Source organism: Anomaloglossus baeobatrachus, chromosome 1 (genome assembly GCF_048569485.1).
Source record: "Anomaloglossus baeobatrachus isolate aAnoBae1 chromosome 1, aAnoBae1.hap1, whole genome shotgun sequence".
In the NCBI taxonomy this organism is placed as follows: Eukaryota; Metazoa; Chordata; class Amphibia; order Anura; family Aromobatidae; genus Anomaloglossus; species Anomaloglossus baeobatrachus.
Window position 1 is genome coordinate 783,589,651 of NC_134353.1, and position 24,260 is coordinate 783,613,910.

The following is a 24,260-nucleotide window of genomic DNA, read 5'->3' on the forward strand; positions in this document are numbered from 1 at the left end:
TTTTTGTATATGGGAGTAGGGGGGGGGGGGGGTCTAGTTTCCAAAATGGGGTCAATTGTGAGGGAGCTCCATTGTTTAGGCACCTCAGGGGGTCTCCAAACGCAACACGGGGTCTGCTAATAATTCCAACCAATTTTGCTGTGACATGGCGCTCCTTCTCTTCTGAGCCCCGCCGTGCGCCCAAACAATTGATTTCCACCACATATGAGGTATCGTCGTACTCAGGAGAAATTGCACAATACGTTTTATGGTGCATTTTTTTCCTGATACCCTTGTGAAAAAAAAAAGCTACCTGTTTGAAAAAACAATTTTGTGGTAAAAAAAAAAAAATATATATTTTCACGGCTGAACATTACAAACTTTTGTGAAGCCTCCAGGGGTTCAAAGTGCTCACTAAACAGCTAGATAAATTCCATGAGGGTTCTAGTTTGCAAAATGGGGTCACTTGTGCGGGAACTCCATTGTTTAGGCACCTCAGGGGTCTTCAAACCCGACATGGCGTCCGCTAATGAGAGCAGCTAATTTTGCACTCAAAAATTCAAATGGCGCTCCTTGCCTTCCGAGTCTTGCCGTGTGCCTAAACATTTGATTTCCACCACATATGAGGTATCTGCGTACTCAGGAGAAAATGGACAATACATTTTATGGTGCATTTTTACCTGATACCCTTGTGATAAAAAAAAGCTACCTGGTTGAAGCAACAGTTTTATGGTAAAAAAAAAAAAATTTTTTTTTCTTTTCACGGCTCAACGTTATAAATGTCTGTGAAGCCCCCAGGGGTTCAAAGTGCACATCAGTGCAGAAAGTCAGCTCGGGCACTCAAACATCTAGAAAAATTATTTGAGGGCTCTAGTTTCCAAAACGGGGTCACTTATGGGGGAGCTCCATTGTTTAGGCACCTCAGGAGCCCTGTCATGTGCCCAAACATTTCATTTCCACCACATATGAGGTATCTGCGTACTCAGGAGAAAATGCACGATACATTTTATGATGAATTTTTCCTGATACCCTTGTGAAAATGCTAAATTTTATGGCTAAAGTAACATTTTTGTGTAAAAAAGTAAAATTTGCATTTTTCCTTCTACATTGCTTTGGTTGCTGTGAAGCTCCTAAAGGGTTAATAAACTTCTTGGATGTTGTTTTGAGCAGAGTGAAGGGGTGCAGATTTTAGAATGGGGTCACTTTTGGGTATTTTCTGTCGCCTAGGTTTCTCAAATCACTCCAAATGTGATGTGGTACCTAAAAAGAAGGGAATTTTGTTTACTTACCGTAAATTCCTTTTCTTCTAGCTCCAATTGGGAGACCCAGACAATTGGGTGTATAGCTATGCCTCCGGAGGCCACACAAAGCATTACACTATAAGTGTAAAGCCCCTCCCCTTCTGCCTATACACCCCCCGTGCATCACGGGCTCCTCAGTTTTGGTGCAAAAGCAAGAAGGAGGAAAAAATTATAAATTGGTTTAAAGTAAATTCAATCCGAAGGAATATCGGAGAACTGAAACCATTCAACATGAACAACATGTGTACACAAAGAACTACAGCCCGAAGGGAACAGGGGAATTTACGGTAAGTAAACAAAATTCCCTTCTTCTTTGTCGCTCCATTGGGAGACCCAGACAATTGGGACGTCCAAAAGCAGTCCCTGGGTGGGTAAATAATACCTCATAATGGAGCCGTAAACTGCTCCGTCCTACAGGTGGGCAACCGCCGCCTGAAGGACTCGCCTACCTAGGCTGGCATCTGCCGAAGCATAGGTATGCACCTGATAGTGTTTCGTGAAAGTGTGCAGGCTCGACCAGGTAGCCGCCTGACACACCTGCTGAGCCGTAGCCTGGTGCCGCAAGGCCCAGGACGCCCCCACAGCCCTGGTAGAATGGGCCTTCAGCCCTGAGGGAACCGGAAGCCCCGAGGAACGATAAGCTTCGAGAATTGGTTCCTTGATCCACCGAGCCAGGGTTGATTTGGAAGCTTGTGACCCTTTACGCTGGCCAGCGACAAGGACAAAGAGTGCATCCGAGCGGCGCAGGGGCGCCGTACGAGAAATGTAGAGTCTGAGTGCTCTCACCAGATCTAACAAGTGCAAATCCTTTTCACATTGGTGAACTGGATGAGGACAAAAAGAGGGTAAGGAGATATCCTGATTGAGATGAAAAGGGGATACCACCTTAGGGAGAAATTCCGGAACCGGACGCAGAACCACCTTGTCCTGGTGAAACACCAGGAAAGGGGCTTTGCACGACAACGCTGCCAGTTCAGACACTCTCCGAAGTGAAGTGACTGCTACTAGGAAGACCACTTTCTGCGAAAGGCGTGAGAGAGAAATATCTCTCATTGGCTCGAACGGTGGTTTCTGAAGAGCCATCAGCACCCTGTTCAGATCCCAAGGTTCTAACGGACGCTTGTAAGGAGGGACGATGTGACAAACCCCCTGCAGGAACGTGCGTACCTGTGGAAGTCTGGCTAGGCGCTTCTGAAAAAACACAGAGCGCAGAGACTTGTCCCTTAAGGGAGCCGAGCGACAAACCCTTTTCCAATCCGGATTGAAGGAAGGACAGAAAAGTGGGCAAGGCAAATGGCCAGGGAGAAAACCCCTGAGCAGAGCACCACGACAGGAATATCTTCCACGTCCTGTGGTAGATCTTGGCGGACGTTGGTTTCCTAGCCTGTCTCATAGTGGCAATGACCTCTTGAGATAACCCTGAAGACGCTAGGATCCAGGACTCAATGGCCACACAGTCAGGTTGAGGGCCGCAGAATTCAGATGGAAAAACGGCCCTTGAGACAGCAAGTCTGGTCGGTCTGGTAGTGCCCACGGTTGGCCGACCGTGAGATGCCACAGATCCGGGTACCACGACCTCCTCGGCCAGTCTGGAGCGACGAGGATGGCGCGGCGGCAGTCGGCCCTGATCTTGCGTAACACTCTGGGCAACAGTGCCAGAGGAGGAAACACATAAGGGAGTTGAAACTGCGACCAATCCTGAACTAAGGCGTCTGCCGCCAGAGCTCTGTGATCTTGAGACCGTGCCATGAATGTCGGGACCTTGTTGTTGTGCCGGGACGCCATTAGGTCGACGTCCGGCATGCCCCAGCGGCAACAGATCTCCTGAAACACGTCCGGGTGAAGGGACCATTCCCCTGCGTCCATGCCCTGGCGACTGAGAAAGTCTGCTTCCCAGTTTTCTACGCCCGGGATGTGAACTGCGGATATGGTGGAGGCTGTGGCTTCCACCCACAGCAGAATCCGCCGGACTTCCTGGAAGGCTTGCCGACTGCGTGTCCCGCCTTGGTGGTTGATGTATGCCACCGCTGTGGAGTTGTCCGACTGAATTCGGATCTGTTTGCCTTCCAGCCACGGCTGGAACGCCTTTAGGGCAAGATACACTGCCCTTATCTCCAGAACATTGATCTGAAGGGAGGACTCTGAGTCCAAGTACCCTGAGCCCTGTGGTGGAGAAAGACCGCTCCCCACCCTGACAGGCTCGCGTCCGTCGTGACCACCGCCCAGGATGGGGGCAGGAAGGATTTCCCCTTCGACAGAGAAGTGGGGAGAAGCCACCACTGAAGGGAAGCCTTGGCTGCCCGCGAAAGGGAGACGTTCCTGTCGAGGGACGTCGACTTCCTGTCCCATTTGCGGAGAATGTCCCATTGAAGTGGGCGCAGATGAAACTGCGCAAAAGGGACTGCCTCCATTGCTGCTACCATCTTCCCTAGGAAGTGCATGAGGCGCCTCAGGGGGTGTGACTGGCCTTGAAGGAGAGATTGCACCCCTGTCTGTAGTGAACGCTGTTTGTTCAGCGGAAGCTTCACTATCGCTGAGAGAGTATGAAACTCCATGCCAAGATATGTCAGAGATTGGGCCGGTGTCAGATTTGACTTTGGAAAATTGATGATCCACCCGAAACTCTGGAGAGTCTCCAGAGCAATGTTCAAGCTGTGTTGGCATGCCCCTTGAGAGGGTGCCTTGACAAGCAGATCGTCTAAGTAAGGGATCACCGAGTGTCCCTGAGAGTGTAGGATTGCCACCACTGTTGCCATAACCTTGGTGAAGACTCGTGGGGCTGTCGCCAGGCCAAAAGGCAGTGCCACGAACTGAAGGTGTTCGTCCCCTATGGCGAAACGCAGGAAGCGCTGATGCTCTGGTGCAATCGGTACGTGGAGATAAGCATCTTTGATGTCGATTGATGCCAGGAAATCTCCTTGGGACATTGAGGCGATGACGGAGCGGAGCGATTCCATCCGGAACCGCCTGGTTTTCACATGCTTGTTGAGCAGTTTTAGGTCCAGAACAGGACGGAAGGATCCGTCCTTTTTTGGCACCACGAACAAGTTGGAGTAAAAACCGTGACCCCGTTGCTGAAGAGGAACAGGGATCACCACTCCTTCCGCCTTCAGAGTGCACACCGCCTGCAGAAGAGCATCGGCTCTCTCGGGGGGCGGAGATGTTCTGAAGAAACGAGTCGGAGGACGAGAGCTGAACTCTATCCTGTAACCTTGAGATAGAATGTCTCTCACCCATCGGTCTTTTACCTGTGGCAGCCAGGCGTCGCAAAAGCGGGAGAGCCTGCCACCGACCGAGGATGCGGTTTGAGGAGACCGAAAGTCATGAGGAGGCCGCTTTGGGAGCGGTGCCTCTGGCGGTCTTTTTAGGACGTGACTTAGACCGCCATGAATCGGAGTTCCTCTGATCCTTCTGGGGCCTTTTGGACGAGGAGAATTGAGACCTGCCCGCGGTCCGAAAGGACCGAAACCTCGATTGTACCTTCTGTGGTTGAGGTCTGTTTGGTTTGGACTGGGGTAAGGATGAGTCCTTTCCCTTGGATTGTTTAATGATTTCATCCAATCGCTCACCAAACAAGCGGTCGCCAGACAATGGCAAACCGGTTAAGAACTTTTTGGAAGCAGAGTCTGCCTTCCATTCACGTAGCCACATGGCCCTGCGGACTACCACCGAATTGGCGGATGCTACCGCCGTACGGCTCGCAGAGTCCAGGATAGCATTAATGGCGTAGGACGCAAACGCCGACGCCTGAGAGGTTAAGGACACGACTTGCGGAGCAGATGTACAAGTGACTGTATTAATCTGCGCCTGACAAGCTGAGATAGCTTGGAGTGCCCATACGGCTGCGAATGCTGGAGCAAAAGACGCGCCGATAGCTTCATAGATGGATTTCAACCATAGTTCCATCTGTCTGTCAGTGGCATCTTTGAGCGAAGCCCCATCTTCCACTGCAACTATGGATCTAGCCGCCAGTCTGAAGATTGGAGGATCCACCTTAGGACACAGAGTCCAGCCCTTGACAACATCAGGGGGGAAGGGATAACGTGTATCCTTAAGGCGCTTGGAAAAACGCTTGTCTGGACAATCTCGGTTTTTCTGGGCTGCCTCCCTGAAGTCAGAGTGATCCAGAAACGTACTCAATGTACGCTTGGGAAACCTGAAACGGAATTTCTCCTGAGAAGCTGACTCCTCAATTGGAGGGACTGGGGGAGAAATATCCAACACCTGATTGATGGTCGCTATCAGGTCATTCACTACGGCGTCACCTTCAGGTGTATCTAGGTTGAGAGCGGCTTCAGTATCAGAATCCTGATCTGTTACCTCCGCTTCATCCTCCAGAGAGTCCTCCTGCTGAGACCCTGAACAGTGTGATGAGGTGGAGGGAATTTCCCAGCGAGCCCGCTTAGGCGGCCTGGGACTGCGGTCCGTGTCAGAGACCTCACCCTGGGACCTATGGGTCACCCCAGGAGCACCTTGCTGTTCCAATTGAGGGGGACCTGGGGTCAAAGATTGAACAGTGCCCGGGGCCTGAATCACCGGTCTGGACTGTAAGGCTTCTACTATTTTAGCAGACCATCTATCCATACTCTCAGACAGTTTGTCAGCAAAAGCTGCAAACTCCGTCCCTGTCACCTGGACAGTGGTAGCAGGTGGTTCCACCTGGGCCACCAGTAGCAGAGGCTCCGGCTGAGTAAGTGCCACAGGGGCCGAGCATTGCACACAATGAGGGTCAGTGGAACCTGCCGGTAGTATAGCTGCACATGAGGTACAGGTTGCAAAGTACGCCTGTGCTTTGGCACCCTTGCTTTTTGCGGACGACATGCTGTTGTCTCCTCTGAGAACAATCCAGGAGGGTATATAGCCAAAAATCAACAGAGCGACCGTACAGTGCAAATGTATAGCCTATAAGCCTATATATATATATATATATATATATATATATACACTTCGGCACTCAGTGGGGCCAGCACCACAGGTGCTGCTTACCGACCGCTCAGAGCGGTTGTGTGATCACCAGATTCCCTGCCTGGGTCTCCCTGTGTTGTCTCTCCTCTCCAGCGTCTGAATCGCTGACAGGAATGGCTGCCGGCGTTCTGTGGGGAGGAGGGGACCGTGGGCGTGCCCAAGAAAGTGCGGGAATCTAGTGCCCCAGTGTACTGAGTGAGGGGGGAGGAGGATACTAATGTATGCTCCAGCCCTCAGCGCTGACGATCTGTGCAGCGTCCCGCCCTTCCCCTGACTGGCAGGCCTGTGGGCGGGAATATGCGACACTAGGCCGCAGAAGCCGGGGACTAAAGTTAGAAGCGCGGCCGGCAATAAGCGCGGCCGCGCGGTAGTCCCCGGCGCACTAACACACCCAGCAGTGCTGCAATGTGTATGGCACAAGCGCTCCATGCGCGGTCCCCACGGGGACACAGAGTACCTCACAGTAGCAGGGCCTTGTCCCTGACGATACCCGGCTCCTATCCAGCAGATTCCCCAGGGGCTGCGGAGGGAGCACGGTCCCCGTGCCTGGAGACCGATTCGGATCCCACTTCACCCAGAGCACATAAGGGATGGGGAAGGAAAACAGCATGTGGCTCCTGCCGTGTACCCGCAATGGGTACCTCAACCTTAACAACACCGCCGACAAAGTGGGGTGAGAAGGGAGCATGCTGGGGGCCCTGTTATGGGCCCTCTTTTCTTCCATCCGACATAGTCAGCAGCTGCTGCTGACTAAGCTGTGGAGCTATGCGTGGATGTCAGCCTCCTTCGCACAAAGCATGAAAACTGAGGAGCCCGTGATGCACGGGGGGTGTATAGGCAGAAGGGGAGGGGCTTTACACTTTTAGTGTAATGCTTTGTGTGGCCTCCGGAGGCATAGCTATACACCCAATTGTCTGGGTCTCCCAATGGAGCGACAAAGAAAAGTTTTTTTGTAAATTTTGTTGGAAAAATGAGAAATTGCTGATGAATTTTGAACCCTTCTAACTTCCTAACGGAATTATTTTTTTTCAAAATTGCGCTGGTGTGAAGTAGACATGTGGGAAACGTTATTTAGTAACTATTTTGTGTGACATATCTGGGCATGAAATTTCAAGTTTTGAAAATTGCAAAATTTTCGCCAAATTTCCGAAATTTTCACAAATAAACGCAAAACATATCGGCCTAAATTTACCACTGACATGAAGTACAATATGTCACGAAAAAACAATGTCAGAATCGCCAGGATCCGTTGACGCGTTCCAGAGTTATAACCTTTCAAAGTGACACTGGTCAGAATTGCAAAAAATGGCCGGGTCTTTAAGGTGAAAACAGGCTGGGGGCTGAAGGGGTTAATATCACAATATCCTGGTGGTTGGTTCTCTTCAAAGTAGGATATATCACTTACCATATTTTTCAGACTATAAGTCACACTTTTTAACAAGAAAAACTCTGATAAAAAATTAATAAAAAGTGTGTGCGGCTTATTGTCCAGAGACCGCTACCTGTAATGTATAATACACATATTACAGTTAAAGGGGTTATCCGGCTTCTTTGACTTTTTTTTTTTTTTTATTTCCCTATTGGGCTACATTGGGGCAGGTAAGTAGATAGAGACCACTTACCTGCCCTGCTGTCAGCCCCTCTCCCCCGGCTCAGAGCGGTCATGTGACCGCTCCTGCCGCGATTTTGCTGCTTCCGGTCATTTCATGTCTATATGGGCAGGGCCATGTTGACATGCAAATGTGGAACAGCATGTCGCCTCCCTGCTGGGCGGGTACAGTGCGATGAGTCACCGCCCCCTTCCCTGCACCCTCCCACACATTCCCCCGCACCTCTGTTACTCTCCAGTAACCTCCCCCTGCACTGCTGTGGGGTCCGTGACCTGGGGGCGGGGCCTGGCGGCAGCTGCCGTGGTGTCAGCTCCAGCACCGGGCCCCCTACTCAGGATCACACATTCAAATGTACCGGCATCACAGATCACAGATGCCGGTACATTTGAAAGTGCTGATGAGAAGCAGCGCAGCGCTGCTTCTCATCACTGTCCCTCCGGCTGTCTGAGCTCTCTTCAGCACAGTGGTGACGTCAGAGCACAGACAGCGCGCGAACGTGCAGGAGCGGCGGGGACCGAGGACGGGTGAGTATGTATTCCTTACATGTGTTCCCGATGGGGATGGGGGGCGGGCGGTGCAGAGCCATATGTGTACAGAGCCATATGTGTGCGTGTGCGGTACAGAGCCATATGTGTGCGTGTGCGGTACAGAGCCATATGTGTGCGGTGCAGAGCATACGTGTGCGGTGCAGAGCATACGTGTGCGGTGCAGAGCATACGTGTGCGGTGCAGAGCATACGTGTGCGGTGCAGAGCATACGTGTGCGGTGCAGAGCATACGTGTGCGGTGCAGAGCATACGTGTGCGGTGCAGAGCATACGTGTGCGGTGCAGAGCATACGTGTGCGGTGCAGAGCATACGTGTGCGGTGCAGAGCATACGTGTGCGGTGCAGAGCCATATGTGTGCGCGTGCGGTGCACAGCCCTATGTGGGGCTGTTATTTGCAATGCTGTAGTGATAATAGGTCAGGTGCTGGGGCAGAATATACTGACAGGGAATGTGTGTGTGCAGGGGGTGGGGCTGGACACTGAGGCTGGACACTGAGGCTGGGTGGTGACAGCTCTGACTGAGGTTTTGCACAGGAAGTGGTCAGTTTGCTGGATCTGAATGTAAACAAGAAGCTGCAGAGAATAAAGGGATAATTCAAGAGGAACAAAAGTTAGAAAACAAAAAATAATGTAGGGGTGATTTAAAATTTTTGAGTTTATGTCGGACAACTCCTTTAAATACTAACAGATTTAGTACGTTCCTATTCTGCCCCATTGCATTAAAATTAGTGTTAAGCAGTAGAAATGAGTGAACCCGAGGTTTGGTGTTCGTAACAAACCTAGACTATATGAAAACAAAAATAAAAAAAAAAAACAAAACAACAATTTGGATTCGGAGTTTGGGTATTTTACGTAGCGCTGACCTCTCGATCGAGCATCACTGTGCTCGGGTACACTCGGGGCTTAGCCCAGTGCGAGCCGCTTGCAGCATTTGACCGGCTCGTACTGGAGGCAACAACAGCGTGATTGGATGTAGAATGGACAAAAAAAAAAAAAAAAAAAATATATAAGGAAAACCCTCGTTCCTAGAACTGATCTGTTTATGGTTGGCTGAATGTGGGCAGAGTATCAAAGTGCACAATTCATGACTTCCATTGGGGTTCAGGTCAAGTCTGGGTCCCAAGCCCAACGTTCTCTAAAGTCCAGCTCAACCTGCTTCTACGGGTCCGCTCATCTCTACTAATGACCCCCTCCACTTTAGGAATTTTGAAAAGAAACAAAAAAAAAACAAAACATTTTTTTCCTATTTCCTGCTGTCGAAATCTAGGGTTTGTCTTATGGCAAGGAGCGTCTTAGTTAGAAAAACTCTGTACTGGCACCCACTGGAGAAAAAAAAAAAATAAAAAATAATACATCTCTAACACTATCAATTTGTATAGGAAAGTGTAGAAGACTAAACTCCTACACAGGACATAAGAGAGTGACCAGGACATGCTAAGAGGAGAGTATCGTCGGAACTCACTGGGCTCAATGAAGTCTATAGAAGGAGTAAAATACACATGGGGAATACTCCCACAATGCTAACACAGAGCTTATGGGATTTAGGAATGTAACGCAATCTTACTACAGGCTGTAAATCAGGAGCAGTCAGATCAGTGACTCAAAAGGGGCAGAAATACTATTCCAAATCCGCCAAAAAGCCGAGGTACATGGAGCAACCCTACATTTACCATGCATTTTAGACAAGTGTAATTTCTTGTCGGAGGCAGGGAGCACAAGATGTGGTGCACTTTCTGACTGTCTTGTGACTCGGATGACGTTTTAGACAAGATTAATAAATTACACCTTATGCGTTTACCCAGAAAGAAAAGGGTAATCCAGCTCACCGTACTGCCTTGCTGGTGTGATCCAGATCCTGCACACGGATTTGACTTGGCAGTCAATCAATAGTAGAAAAGAAGAGTTCCAGCGCCAGGAATGGAAAATTAAAAATCCATTTTATTGTGCCAATGCATATTAAAATTCCAGCAGGTACAGCATATCAGTCGGATGACTGCAGAACAACGCGTTTCGACGCTTCAGGTCTTAATCATGTTCAGAACATGATTAAGACCTGAGGCGTCGAAACGCATTGTTCTGCAGTCATCCGACTGATATGCTGTACCTGCTGGAATTTTAATATGCATTGGCACAATAAAATGGATTTTTAATTTTCCATTCCTGGCGCTGGAACTCCTTTTCTTTTCTATTATGAGTTTACCCAGTTACATCAGAACATAAGCGCACCACTCTTGGGGGTGGACTCCGGGATCAGTCATAATCTCTGACTGTTTACTATCTTTTTTTGTACTTTCACTTGGCAGTAAGAGTCTATTGGGTTATCTTGAGTCTGAATGTCTAAAATCTAGATTAGCAGTGATGGCTCTGACCAATCAGATGCAGCAAAATTCAGTTAGGTGACAATCAACTTGATATTTAGCCATCAACCTCTTCCCAACTGGGCACATTTTTAGTTTGGCACTTTTCCATTTGTTCCATCCCTTCTTCTAAGAAACTGAAATCATTTTTATATCTACACAGCCATATGAAGCCTTGTGTTTTGACCAAGATGACTGACACCAGTTGAATTACGATATGATGTTCTGAAAACAGGAAAAAAAAAAAAATGTGGTGTGAAATGGTGAAGACGACCCCCAATTCTACTGATTTTTGGGTTTTACTTTTACAGCCATCATTATGTGCTAAAAATGACCTGGCAACGATGACATGATCTTACAGCATTTTTGTAGGAAGAGCAAGGACTGAAAACCTCCTATTTCTTTTTTTTCAAAACTGACCTAATTTTTCAACTTAGAAAGAGAAATATTTATATATAGCAGTCATGCAAAAAATAAATATATATTACCTTATTAAATACATTGTCAAAGGCAATTTCTGTTTGTAGAGCATATTTGGTCACAACATCTGGTTTCAGCTTCTGTTGGGGAAAAAAATAAAATAAAATGCATATTAAAGTCACAGCTATTCAAAACCTAGAGACAAAAATGATTAAAGCATGCGTTCTAGTAATACGGTAGACACTGACATACAGAGTAGGCACCTGTTAGCATACTATATAGTAGATAGCAGAACAATAACAATTTCAGTGGCGGTTAAAAGGGCTGTCTACTCCTCGGACAACTCCTTCTCAATCACGGTTTCCCCTTTGTAAAATAATAACACCTATACTCCCCTCCGATGCAAATGCCATTCTTGTAATGTCAGCCTCTCCTGAGGCTTGCGTGACACTATGTCACAGGATACCTGTGGTCAATCAGCAGCTGCTTCACTGTCCCCTCCTTGGACATAACTGAAATCCAGAAGAAGGGAGATCTGCAGCTGCTCTCTTACTTCAGATTTGTCCGCAGGTGGGGGGGTGGGAGGGGACAGTGAAGCAGCTGATGATTGGTCACACGGATGGTGTGACTGTCATGCTAACACCAGGAGAAGCAGTGCAGACATTGCTGGAACAGCACAGGGTGAGAGTATAGGTGGTAGAACTGTAAAAGGGGGAAACGTAATGATTGAGAAGGGGCTGTCTGGGCAGTGGACAACCACTTTAAGGACTGATTAATAATGAAGTCAACAAGTCATTTAAGTTTATTAGTATTTTTCACAGTTAAAGTGGGCAAAATACAGGGCAGCATATGCACATCCAGATCATCAAATTCATCTCTTACTGCAAGGCATGGTTTCCTCAGTTCTGAGCCTTCTTCACTGTTACATTTACAAGTTATAACAGCACAGCATACACTGATATTTCCAGTAAAATGATGACTTCCATAATAATTCCTCAATAACTCGAACCTCACACCCCCGTCTTCAAGATTTCTCACAAGCTGCGTCTATGCTCTGGAACGCACTACCAAGAACAATTCGATTCATTCCTAACATCCACACGTTTAAGAGGACCCTAAAAATGCATTTCTTTAGACTAGCCTATCATCTCACCGCCCTAATCTAATCTAATCCCTTTCTGCCCTTCATAAAATTTACTTCCCATTCTTGTCCCGTGTATCTTTTGGTTCCTTCCTCTTCATGTACTTTACACTCTGTGCATAAATTCTGGCTGGCGACCGGTCCACGCAGCTGGTTTGGAATCCCCTATTAAATCGATGGCTGGATCATATATGACAAGCTTTTCTCCCCCATTCACCTTTTGTGTCTCCCCTATTTCCTCATAGACTGTAAGCTTACGAGCAGGGCCCTCACTCCTCTTGGCATCTGAATTTTGTTATTTTGTATTGTCTCATATTGTCTGTACATGACCCCTCTGAATTGTAAAGCGCTGCGGAATATGTTGGAGCTATAGAAATAAAAATCACTATTATTACTAATGAGATCTGACAGGCACCATTTGTGTATAACAACATGTAACCGTTTCAGTACTGCAGGAATGATAATGCAGATGTGAACACTGCCAAACTCAGTAAAACATATTTAAGAGATTGATCCGATATGTTTGTGAAAGCAATGGGGTAACATTGGGAAAGTACTGGTTCTCCTTAGGAGAGATCAACTGGGTATAGAGTCTTTGGCTATATGCCCACGAGACTCTGTTCCCACAGGTATGTTCGCAGGTTTCCCGCAGCAGCTCCCCGGAATCCGCAGCTATACATAACTACAGGATTCCAGTGAAATATCTGTGGTAAACCAGCGGACATTCCTGTGACTTACCTGCGGAAGTCCCGGCCTCTATCTCCATAGTGGAGGGCTGGGATTTCCGCAGGAATAATTGACATGCAGTTCTGTGCAGCTGCGAGATAGCCGCAACATATTCCATAGCCGCACATACCGCAGCATGGACACAGACACTCCCTATGTCCCATAGGATAACATGAGGAGTGTCTGTACTTGCTAAAACCTGCAGATTTATCTAGAAAATCCAGATAAATCCGCAGGTTTTCCACGGCAAAATCTGTGGGTACAGAGTCCCGTGTGCACATAGCCTTACAAGCAATGCTCTGTGAGAATATATGGAAACTGGGTCTCTTGGAAAACAAAAGGGGCCATCTTGTAAATAGCACCTAGGATAGGTAGCTACCCTTTAAGAGTCAGCGACTGACCCTTTAGCTAGCCTTGCATAACGGGCAGCTGACTTGCATATCAATGAGTGTTGTAACAAACGACAGCTCCATAAAGGCAAACTTAGTCCAAAAGCTTTCTAATTTCATGATAAAAACAATAATATTTGTGAAGAATTTTAAAAACTAATCAATAGATCAGATCCTCCAATCCATCTCAGAAAAGGTTGGCGGTCTTGCATGACACTAACAACACTGAAGAGCAGGTACTGGAGGAAAACATTACGAGGATGGTCAGTCATTTGTGTCAAAAGCTTTCATTTGGTTTCTAAATTCTTCCTCAGGACATGACACGCGAGAGCCTGATCACTTTCCCTGCTGTGCACGGATAACACGTTCAAGGGGTTTTCCATTCTAAATAATAATTTCATGATGATCACATTTTGATGTCAGAATCTGAGGTTTAGGCTTTAGTTTTTGGATTGTTTTAATGCTGAGCATTAGAGATGAGCAAATAGGTTCACATCAAAGTCATGGATTTGCGTTAATTTGCTGAACCCACTGCCACCATTTTACACAATGCGGAGAGTGCATCAGCCAGGGAAGGATCACATGACCCCTGATGGGCTTCACCATAATGCCATTAACACACTGCATCACATGGTATAGCACAACCAATCAGGCGAGATGATAATCACCTGTACAAAAGCAGAAGCAGGGAATGCAGCAGCCTTTTATGCCGCTCAATCTGGATATTTAGGAGATGTCAAACCAGCAAAAACGTTGTGTCCCACTGTGAATGCAGCACAAAAAAAAAAAAAAAATGTGAACATGGAGCTTTAATGGAATCTGTCACCAGGTTTTTGCTCTATCTGTTGTAGGTTTGTTGTAATTTTGATCAAAATAGCTACCAGCTATCTGAATGCTGACCTCTGGATAACCCTGTCCACACTAGATTGGTAGCTTTCTGTGTACACTGTGCATAGGCATAAAGCTACCAATCAGTGGTGGGAGCGGGATTATACAAAGCTCAAGAAAATGGGAGACTACATGGCAGTAGACTTAATGTTCTAGAGATAATCTGCTGATAAAACAGTGATTCCATGAAAACTACAGCAAGCAGCCTTGTAAGAGACATTGCTGGAATCAGGGGCTCTGTCCATTATATGTTGTTCTCAGATTAGGTGGCATAACCTGGTGACGGGTCCTCTAAGGATCATGTGCGTGGGACAGCACAGCAGTGAAGATTAGTGTGTGGGGGCAAAGACAAGGTTTTGAAACATCTTGTGGGAAAAAAAAAAAAAGTGCAGTCACTTCTTAGCAGTGGATCCTGATGGAATCTGCTCTAAATAAGAAAATCCAGTGAAAACGCTGCAAAAGCAAACAAAATACCCCAATATGGATTCAGAAAAACTCTAGGCTTTTATAACAAAAAAAAAGTGTAATCACCATCCTCTATTAAATACGGTCACATTGCAGTGTGCTATGTAGTCCGAGCTCTTTGGCGATTCCTGATATTCCTATAGTTTACAGCAGTGGGTACATTAGTCCTTGAGACCCCCTACTGTTAAAAGGAAACTGTCCTGCCCCAAAGGGTATTAACCTGATAATGAGTAAATCCACATGTTAACCCCTTTGTGACATCTACCGTATATGTACGGCGCAAATCGGAAGAACTTGTTTGGAGTGGGCTCATCTGGTTATCCCACGCCATACTCCTCAGGTAACGGCTGTGTATTACAGCAGGACCTGCCTCTCACAAACGCAGGAGGAGCTGAGCCCACATCTGTTAACCTGTTAAATCCCGCTGTCAAACTTTGACAGCGGGATTAAATTTGTGTCGGCATGTGGTCACCCCATTTTAAAGCTCCCATATATATATATATATATGCCCGTGACGTGATCGCGGGTCGTTGATGGGTTGCTATGAAAACAGAGGGTCTGCTTAAGACCTCCATGCTGGTTATTATAGCGCTAATTTGAAACCCTGTCAGTGGCCGGGCTTCAAAAGAAGACTGATTCTCACTATGTGCTGAGGCATTGCTGTATATAGCACAAGCGATCAGATGATCAGTTCCTTAGAGAGACTAACAAGAACAGTAAAAAGTTAAAAAAAATAAAAAAAAAAAAAAGCAAAAAGGGAAAAAAAAACAAAAAAAACCTATAAGTTCAAAATCACCCAATAAAGATAATAATAAAAAAAAAAAAAACACGGTGTCGCTGCGTTCAGAAAAGTCAAATTTATCAAAATATAAAAACACGGTGGCTAAGTGGTTAGCACTGCAGTCTTGCAGTGCTGGGGTCCTGGGTTCGAATCCCACCAAAGACATAATCTACAAGGAGTTTGCATGTTCTCCCCGTGTTTGCATGCGTTTCCACCGGGTACTCCGGTTTCCACCCACACTCCAAAGACCTACTGATAGGGAATTTAGATTGTGAGCCCCAATGGGGACAGTGTTCCTGATGTATATAAAGTGCTGCGGAATATGTTAGCGCTATATAAAAACAAAGATTTATTTAAAAAAAAAAAAAAAAAATATATATATATATATATATATATATATATATATATATATATATATATATATATATATATATATATATATATATATATATATATATATATATATATATATATATATATATATATATATATATATATATATATATATATATATAATAATAATAATAATAATAATAATAATAATAATAAACTAAACAAAAGATTCAAAAACGCCAAAATAAAAGGTTGTTTTTTTTTTTTGGTGGCTGCAATAGCACAAAAAATGCCATTACAAGCGATCAAATTGTCATTTCTATTCCAAATACCCATACAAATTTCTCACACAGCTCCACTGAACGAAACATGAAATCGTTACGGGTCTTGGAGAAGTGATTACAAACCTCAAAATTATTTTAAACAAACTTCTGATTTTTTTTTACCACAAATAAAAAAAACAAAAAAAACACAAAACAACCTGTACTTGTTTGGCAGCACCATAATTGCACTGATGAGTCGAATCATATTGCGAGGTGCTGGCAGCGGAAGCTGTGCTGGCTGTGTGGAGCAGGCCCGTGCGGCGAGTGTCCCAGATGCCCAGAGGCTGCCACGAGAAGTGGTCAGTTCTCCTTCAATGGAAATCTTTAACCCCTTCACCCCCGGCCACTAAAACACCCTAATGACCGGGCCATTTTTTGCAATTCTTACCAGTGTCACTTTGACAGGTTATAACTCTGGAACGCTTCAACGGATCCTGGCGATTCTGAGATTGTTTTTTCGTGACATATTGTACTTCATGTCAGTGGTAAATTTAGGCCGATATTTTTTGTGTTTATTTGTGAAAATTTAGGAAATTTTGCGAAAATTTTGAAAATTTCGCAATTTTCAAACTTTGAAAATTTATGCCCATAAATCTGAGAGATACAGTTAGGTCCAGAAATATTTGGACAGTGACACAAGTTTTGTTATTTTAGCTGTTTACAAAAACATGTTCAGAAATACAATTATATATATAATATGGGCTGAAAGTGCACACTCCCAGCTGCAATATGAGAGTTTTCACAACCAAATCGGAGAAAGGGTTTAGGAATCATAGCTCTGTAATGCATAGCCTCCTCTTTTTCAAGGGACCAAAAGTAATTGGACAAGGGACTCTAAGGGCTGCAATTAACTCTGAAGGCGTCTCCCTCGTTAACCTGTAATCAATGAAGTAGTTAAAAAGTCTGGGGTTGATTACAGGTGTGTGGTTTTGCATTTGGAAGCTGTTGCTGTGACCAGAAAACATGCGGTCTAAGGAACTCTCAATTGAGGTGAAGCAGAACATCCTGAGGCTGAAAAAAAAAGAAAAAATCCATCAGAGAGATAGCAGACATGCTTGGAGTAGCAAAATCAACAGTCGGGTACATTCTGAGAAAAATGGAATTGACTGGTGAGCTTGGGAACTCAAAAAGGCCTGGGCGTCCACGGATGACAACAGTGGTGGATGATCGCCGCATACTTTCTTTGGTGAAGAAGAACCCGTTCACAACATCAACTGAAGTCCAGAACACTCTCAGTGAAGTAGGTGTATCTGTCTCTAAGTCAACTGTAAAGAGAAGACTCCATGAAAGTAAATACAAAGGGTTCACATCTAGATGCAAACCATTCATCAATTCCAAAAATAGACAGGCCAGAGTTAAATTTGCTGAAAAACACCTCATGAAGCCAGCTCAGTTCTGGAAAAGTATTCTAATGGACAGATGAGACAAAGATCAACCTGTACCAGAATGATGGGAAGAAAAGAGTTTGGAGAAGAAAGGGAACGGCACATGATCCAAGGCACACCACATCCTCTGTAAAACATGGTGGAGGCAACGTGATGGCATGGGCATGCATGGCTTTCAATGGCACTGGGTCACTTGTGTTTATTGATGACATAACAGCAGACAAGAGTAGCCAGATGAATTCTGAAGTGTACCGGGATATACTTTCAGCCCAGATTCAGCCAAATGCCGCAAAGTTGATCGGATGGCGCTTCAATTCAATTTCTATCAGATATTTTTGTTCAAACCTTCAAATTAAACGTTACAATCTGCACTTGAATTCTGTTGTCGAGATTTCATTTCAAATCCAATGTGGTGGCATGCAGAGCCCAACTCGCGAAAATTGTGTCACTGTCCAAATATTTCTGGACCTAACTGTATGTCACACAAAATAGTTACTAAATAACATTTCCCACTTGTCTACTTTACATCAGCGCAATTTTCGAAACAAATTTTTTTTTGTTAGGAAGTTAGAACGGGTCAAAGGTCATCAGCAATTTCTCATTTTTCCAACAAAATTTACAAAATAATTTTTTTTAGGGACCACATCACATTTGAAGTGACTTTGAGAGACCTAGGTGACAGAAAATACCCAAAAGTGACCCCATTCTAAAAACTGCACCCCTCACACTGCTCAAAACCACATCCAATAAGTTTATTAACCCTTTAGGTGCTTCACAGGAACCAAAGCAATGTGGAAGGAAAAAATGAAAATTTTACTTTTTAACACAAAAATGTTACTTTAGCCATAAAATTTTCATTTTTACAAGGGAGAAAAGAGAAACTGCACCCTACAATTTATTGTGCATGTTCTCCTGAGTACGCTAATACCCCATATGTGGTAAAAATCAATTGTTTGGGCGCACGGCAGAGCTCGGAAGGGAATGAGCGCCATTTGAATTTTTGAACGCAAAATTAGCTGCACTCATTAGCGGACGCCATGTCGGGTTTGAAGACCCCCTGAGGTGCCTAAACAATGGAGCTCCCCCACAAGTGACCCCATTTTGGAAACTAGAGCCGTCAAATAATTTTTCTAGATGTTTGGTGAGCACTTTGAACACCTGGGGGCTTCACAGAAGTTTATAGCGTTGAGCCGTTAAAAGAAAAAATTGTTTTTTTTACCACAAAACGGTTGCTTCAACTAGGTAGCTTTTTTTTCACAAGGGTAACAGGAAAAAATGCACCATAAAACGTATTGAGAAATTTTTCCTGAGTACGTAGATACCTCACATATGGTGGAAAGTAATTGTTTGGGCAAATGGCGGGGCTCAGAAGAGAAGGAGCGCCATTTGACGCAGTGCACTGATCGGCCGCTGCAGGACGCACAGTCGGATGCGATACAAAAAGCGTCGGGGATACGTAAAAAAAAAGTCAAGCCAAAAATTGAGCAGGGATGCAGATACGTTATCTGCATCCCTGATCAGCGCTCGGCGGGACGCACGGAAGGATGAGGTGTAAAAATGGACAGGGGATACAGAAAAAAAAAAAAAAGTTATACTCACAGTACCCAGAGGATCACTGACCAGAAGTGCTGCAGGAGGAACAGCTTTACAGGAGCAGCAGGCAGATCAGCAGAATGCATGCCCAGGAAGGACCCAGCGATGGAGGCAGATGTGATCGGGCCGGTGAAGACAGGTAAGAGGACGTCGGGGGAGAGCAGAGGGGGAGAGGGGGGTGGGGTGAGAGCAGAGGGGGGGGGGGGAGCAGAGGGGGAGGGGGGAGAGCAGAGGGGGAGGGAGGAGAGCAGAGGGGGAGGGAGGAGAGCAGAGGGGGAGGGAGGAGAGGGAGCTGCAGAAGCAGAATAGAGATAATTGGGGAGGCAGTCAGATCGCGGGGGGAGCAGATCGGGATGTCGGGGGGGGGGGGGAGCAGATCGGGATGTCGGGGGGGCAGATCGCAGGGGGGCACGGGCTAACACGGGAGCGCGCAGGGGCACCACGGGAGCGCGCACGGGCTGCAAGGTGAGCACAGTACTCACGTGCAGCAGGAGCGGTGACCTCAGCTACGGCGGCGGCAGCAGCAGCGGTGGCGTGGTACCACAAGTACCAGCCACTGCACGCTGCAGACATGTTGGGGGAGGGCTCGCAGGCCAGCACAGGCCTGGGGAGGCGGCCACCGGCAGATCAGACCGCCCCACTGCACACTGATTGGAGCGATTGCGAGTCATAGCACGATCGCTCCAATCAGTGCTGCAGGGGCTGGGGGCGACATGTTTGAGGTCCACCTATGATATGCTGCAGCAGCTGTGGCATCTCATAGCTGGATCTCACAGTATCGCACTCGGGCATTATTTTTGCCGAAATTAGTGCGAACGATGTGGTTGGCGGTTCAGATTTGAACAGCCAATCACATCGATCGTCGATAGGGGGTGGCGATGCCGGCCCCCCTGGGGTCAAGCAAAGGTCCCCTGCTGTAAGAAACAGCAAGGGACATCATTTGAAAGCCGTTGCTATGGCCACGGCAATCAAATGAAGTTTAGGCAGTAAAATTACGTCCCTGGTCGTTAAGTCACGTTAAAATAGGACGTAATTTTACTGCCCGCGGTCGTGAAGTGGTTAAAAAGAGGTTGGACGGACATCTGTCTGGGATGATTTAGCGAATCCTGCTATGAGCGGGGGGTTGGACTAGATGACCCAGAAGGTCCATTCCAACTCTAATATTCTATGATTCTATGGAGTGGCGCATGTGCAGATTGAGCTCTCAGTCAAGAACTCCATCTGCGCATGCGCTGACTCAGGGCGCCATCATTTGAACCCAGAGCATCTGGGATAATCCCCGCACCGACCTGCTCCATACAGCCACCGCAGCCCGCACAGACTGCCGCCTGCGCCAATTCTCCACCCGGTAAGCTACATTCACATTATAAGATGCACCCCTTATTTTCCTCCTAAATTTTTGGGAGGAAAAGTGTGTCTTATAATCTGAAAAATACGGTACTTTTTAAGCAGATTTCCCGACTGGGATAAACGTTCTATTAAAAAGCGGTGTGTATTTTCAAGGAAGGCCTTGAAATAGATTTTTCTATATTTTAGTTGCTTTGTGCAGAGAGTGCCAGGAATACTTTTCAAGTCTATAATTTGAGGACGTGTCCAAAGTTACATATCAAGCTTGTTAGAAACTAGCTAAAGGGCGACACTAAAGAAAACATTGTGAAAACCTGTGACAGATTCTACATGCTCAGCATTTGTAATGTTCTTAATTAAAAGCATACTTGCCTTTAGCTCCAGAAATAATTAGCAGAAAAAGTGACCAGAAACAAGCAGATAGGAGTAATAATTTTATGGTTACAGGAGAGAGCCTTATACATTGGGAAATTGTAATAAAATCAAAAGTTAGAACGCGACACCTGTATACAGATGAGAATTGTACATTCACAGTTTTTTCCCAATATGGATTCTGGTGCATATTCAGCTCTGAAATCAGTTACCATTGATTTCAATGGGGAAATCCAGGATGCTTCTGAAACAGAGCAGATATGCACATGCTATGGTAGTCTTCTTTTCACACAAAATACCTTAACGGGAAGGTATCGTCAAAAAAAAAAAAAAATTCAATAACTGAAAAAATGTAAAGTAATAATGTTTTAATTAAATATTTGTTTTTAATTGAGCAAAATATAATTTTTTTTTTTTAAAAAGTTTGATATTTTCCACTGTTAAACACTAGAGGGAGCAGCTGCTGAAATCCTACAGAAATCCCACTGTAGAAAAAGCTCACATTACAATTGCAGTAAAGTGGGCGGAGTCTGCTCTCCTGTGTGCGATGGCACTCCTCCCCCCCCCCAATCTGAGTGTTTACAACAGATAACAGAGACTGACATGTAGGGAAACAGTGCAGAGCCATTTTGTTGGTGACCAGAAATGTCTAAAGTGTCACCAAGGACAGCAGGAGTATTACACAGGATAGGATTAGATACACATCTCAGCAGACAGTATCACATAGGAGGGGATTAGATACATAGCTCAGTAGACTATCACACAGGATAGGATTAGATACACAACCCTGTGACCGTATCACCGGTACACACACACAGGTACTCACATGCAGTGGCACACACACACACACACACGGCGGGCAGAGCGGGGGGAGTGGCTGCGGTAGCAGTAGCGGGGTCTTGGGCAAACGGAGGGAGGGGGTGTCATTGGAGACGGTAACGGCGGGGGGCAGAGCGAGGGCTGGGGAGAACGGAGGGAGGGGGTGTCATCGGCGACGTTAACGAGGGGAGGGGAGGCGGCCCGTACTCACACATCCCGGCGGTTGACAGGGGTATAGTGGAGTAAACCGCATACGCTGTGAGCTCCACAATGATGGCACCGATCTCCTCCTTCTGCTGTGATCTGGACAGCCCAGGGGGCGAGTCCAGCTCACAGCAGACACCCACTGTAACGTTACTGAAGGGGTCGGATCCAGACTACTGTTCTCTATGCACAGGGGCTGCCATAAAGGAATGAGTTACTGTCGTTACACACACAGCAAATCCAGCATGGCAGCGCCCAGTGCCTCCAGTAAAATTAGAATTAAATAAAAACTAAATAAGCTGCGATTTTCATTTTGTATCAGAAATACTTGATTTCATAATCACTATTTTTAATACAAAAATAAAAAACTGCAATACTTTCCCTTTAAAGGGAACCGGTCAGGTCCAATATGCACCCAAAACCACGAGCAGGTCTGGGTGCATATTGCTAATCCCTGCCTAACCGTCCCTGTATACACTAGCATAGAGAGAGAGATCTTTAGAAAGAAGTATTTCTAAAGATCTTTTACCGTATGCTAATGAGCGAGGGGACTAGTCCCCCTGGGCCTTCGTTCCCTGTCATTTTGCTAACATGCTAATGAATGCGCAGCATCACAGAATGATCTCACTCACCGCTCCGCCGCTGGATTTCGGCTCAGTACGCATGACCCCGGAGTTTGGGTCATGTGCACTACTACAGTTTGAAGCCAGGACGCGTACACCCGACTTCATAGTACTCATGACCCAAACTCCAGGGTCATGCGCAACAAGCCGAAATCCAGCGGCGGAGAGGTGAGTGAGATCATCCTCTGACACGGCAAATTCATTAACATGTTAACACACCCACAGGGGCGTTCTAACATGGTAATGGGGGCAACTGGCCAGGGAACCAACGCCAAGGGGGGCTAGTAAAATAAAAAAAAATTAAAAAAACGTTTTAAAAAAAACTGTAAAAGTTCAGATCTCCTCCCTTTTGCCCCATTGACAATTAAAGGGGGTTAAAAAAATAAAATATACACATCTGGTATCGCCGTGTTCAGAAATGTTCGTTCAAAATATAAAATGGATTAATCTGATCAATAAGCGGCAAAAAAAGAAAAAAATCAAAATGCCAAAATTACGTTTTTTTTTGGGTCATGACAAATTTTGCGCAAAAGGTAATAACAGGCGATCAAAACGTAGCATCTGCACAAAAATGGTATGGAGCCACACTGGCTAGAAACGCGTAAGACTTTTTTTTATCTGCTTTGGATGTCCACCTAACGTCATGTTAGTTTTATGTTTTTTTCTAAAATAAAATGAAATTTTTAATCAAACCATCTCTGGACGTGTTGCTGGATAGGAAACACCTCTCCAAAACCTATTGCTGTACATGTTTGGTGTCTACGAACTAATACCGGCCTGAGGCATCATATGGATACATCGGTTTTACCATATACTGAACACTCTGAATAAAATATTTCAAAAACTATCATGGAATCGTACTTCAGCACTTGGAATTTTATTGCCATTTTCCAGTACACTATATGGTAAAACTTATGGTTTCATTTAAAAGTACAACTTGTTCTGCAAAAATTAAGCCCTCATATGGCAAGATTGATGGGGAGAAAAAAAAAAAAAAAAAAATTATGGCTCTTGGAAAAAGGGGATCAAAAAACAAAACAAAAAAAAAAAAAAAACAGAAAAAAAAAATCGACCGGGGTGAAGGGGTTAAACAAGGTTGTTGAAAGTAGGAAATTCCTTAGAGAAGTTTTCTCATCATCATCATAGATGAAGCAAAAAAAAAAAAAAAAGTTTCCACTTTAGCCCTCATTAACATTCTCTCCGTTTTCAAGAATGGAGGAATTATTAATGCTATAGCTTACTGCTTGTTGCCTAGGTTTGCAGCCTCCATTGCAGTCTTATCAGAGGTGGCTGGTTTCCTAGGCAAGGAGCAGAGGCCTTGCTACCGGTGTGCTATAGAGCTTGCAGGTGGAGATTGGAAACCGCCTAGATTGCTTGACTGGGCAAGCTGCAGTGTACTTGCGCTCCTGTAGAGCTATGGTACGCACTGAGCGTTTTTTTGGGCTCAAAACTGCATGACTTTGCTTCCCCAGCAAAGTATGACTTTTCATTTTTGCTGTCCGCACACTTTTTTTTTTTTAGCTGCGTTTCAGTAGAAAAAAAGAAAAAAAAAAAAGGGACATGCCAATTCTTTCCTGCGTTTTTTCACCCATGCAATGCATTGGAAAAACGCAGCAAAACGCAGTGATCAAAAATGCAGCAAAACACGCATGCGTTTTTAACCGGTGCGTTTTTGACGCGAGTGCCTTTTTTG

General features: G+C 45.7%; 1 protein-coding gene and 1 long non-coding RNA gene across 2 annotated transcripts in view; one reads left to right on the forward strand and one right to left on the reverse strand.

Moving 5' to 3' along the window:
- LOC142300225 (uncharacterized) overlaps window positions 1-10,986 on the forward strand; it is a 29,344-nt gene extending 18,358 nt beyond the window's left edge. Inside the window, exon 3 of the long non-coding RNA XR_012752666.1 lies at window positions 10,922-10,986. This is a non-coding gene — a long non-coding RNA (uncharacterized LOC142300225). The remainder of the gene's footprint in view (window positions 1-10,921) is intronic.
- Window positions 1-24,260, reverse strand: part of SRFBP1 (serum response factor binding protein 1) — a 118,431-nt gene that overhangs the window by 33,426 nt on the left and 60,745 nt on the right. The window contains exon 4 of the mRNA XM_075341877.1: window positions 11,247-11,318. Within this exon, the coding sequence (XP_075197992.1) occupies window positions 11,247-11,318 (72 nt within the window). The remainder of the gene's footprint in view (window positions 1-11,246; window positions 11,319-24,260) is intronic.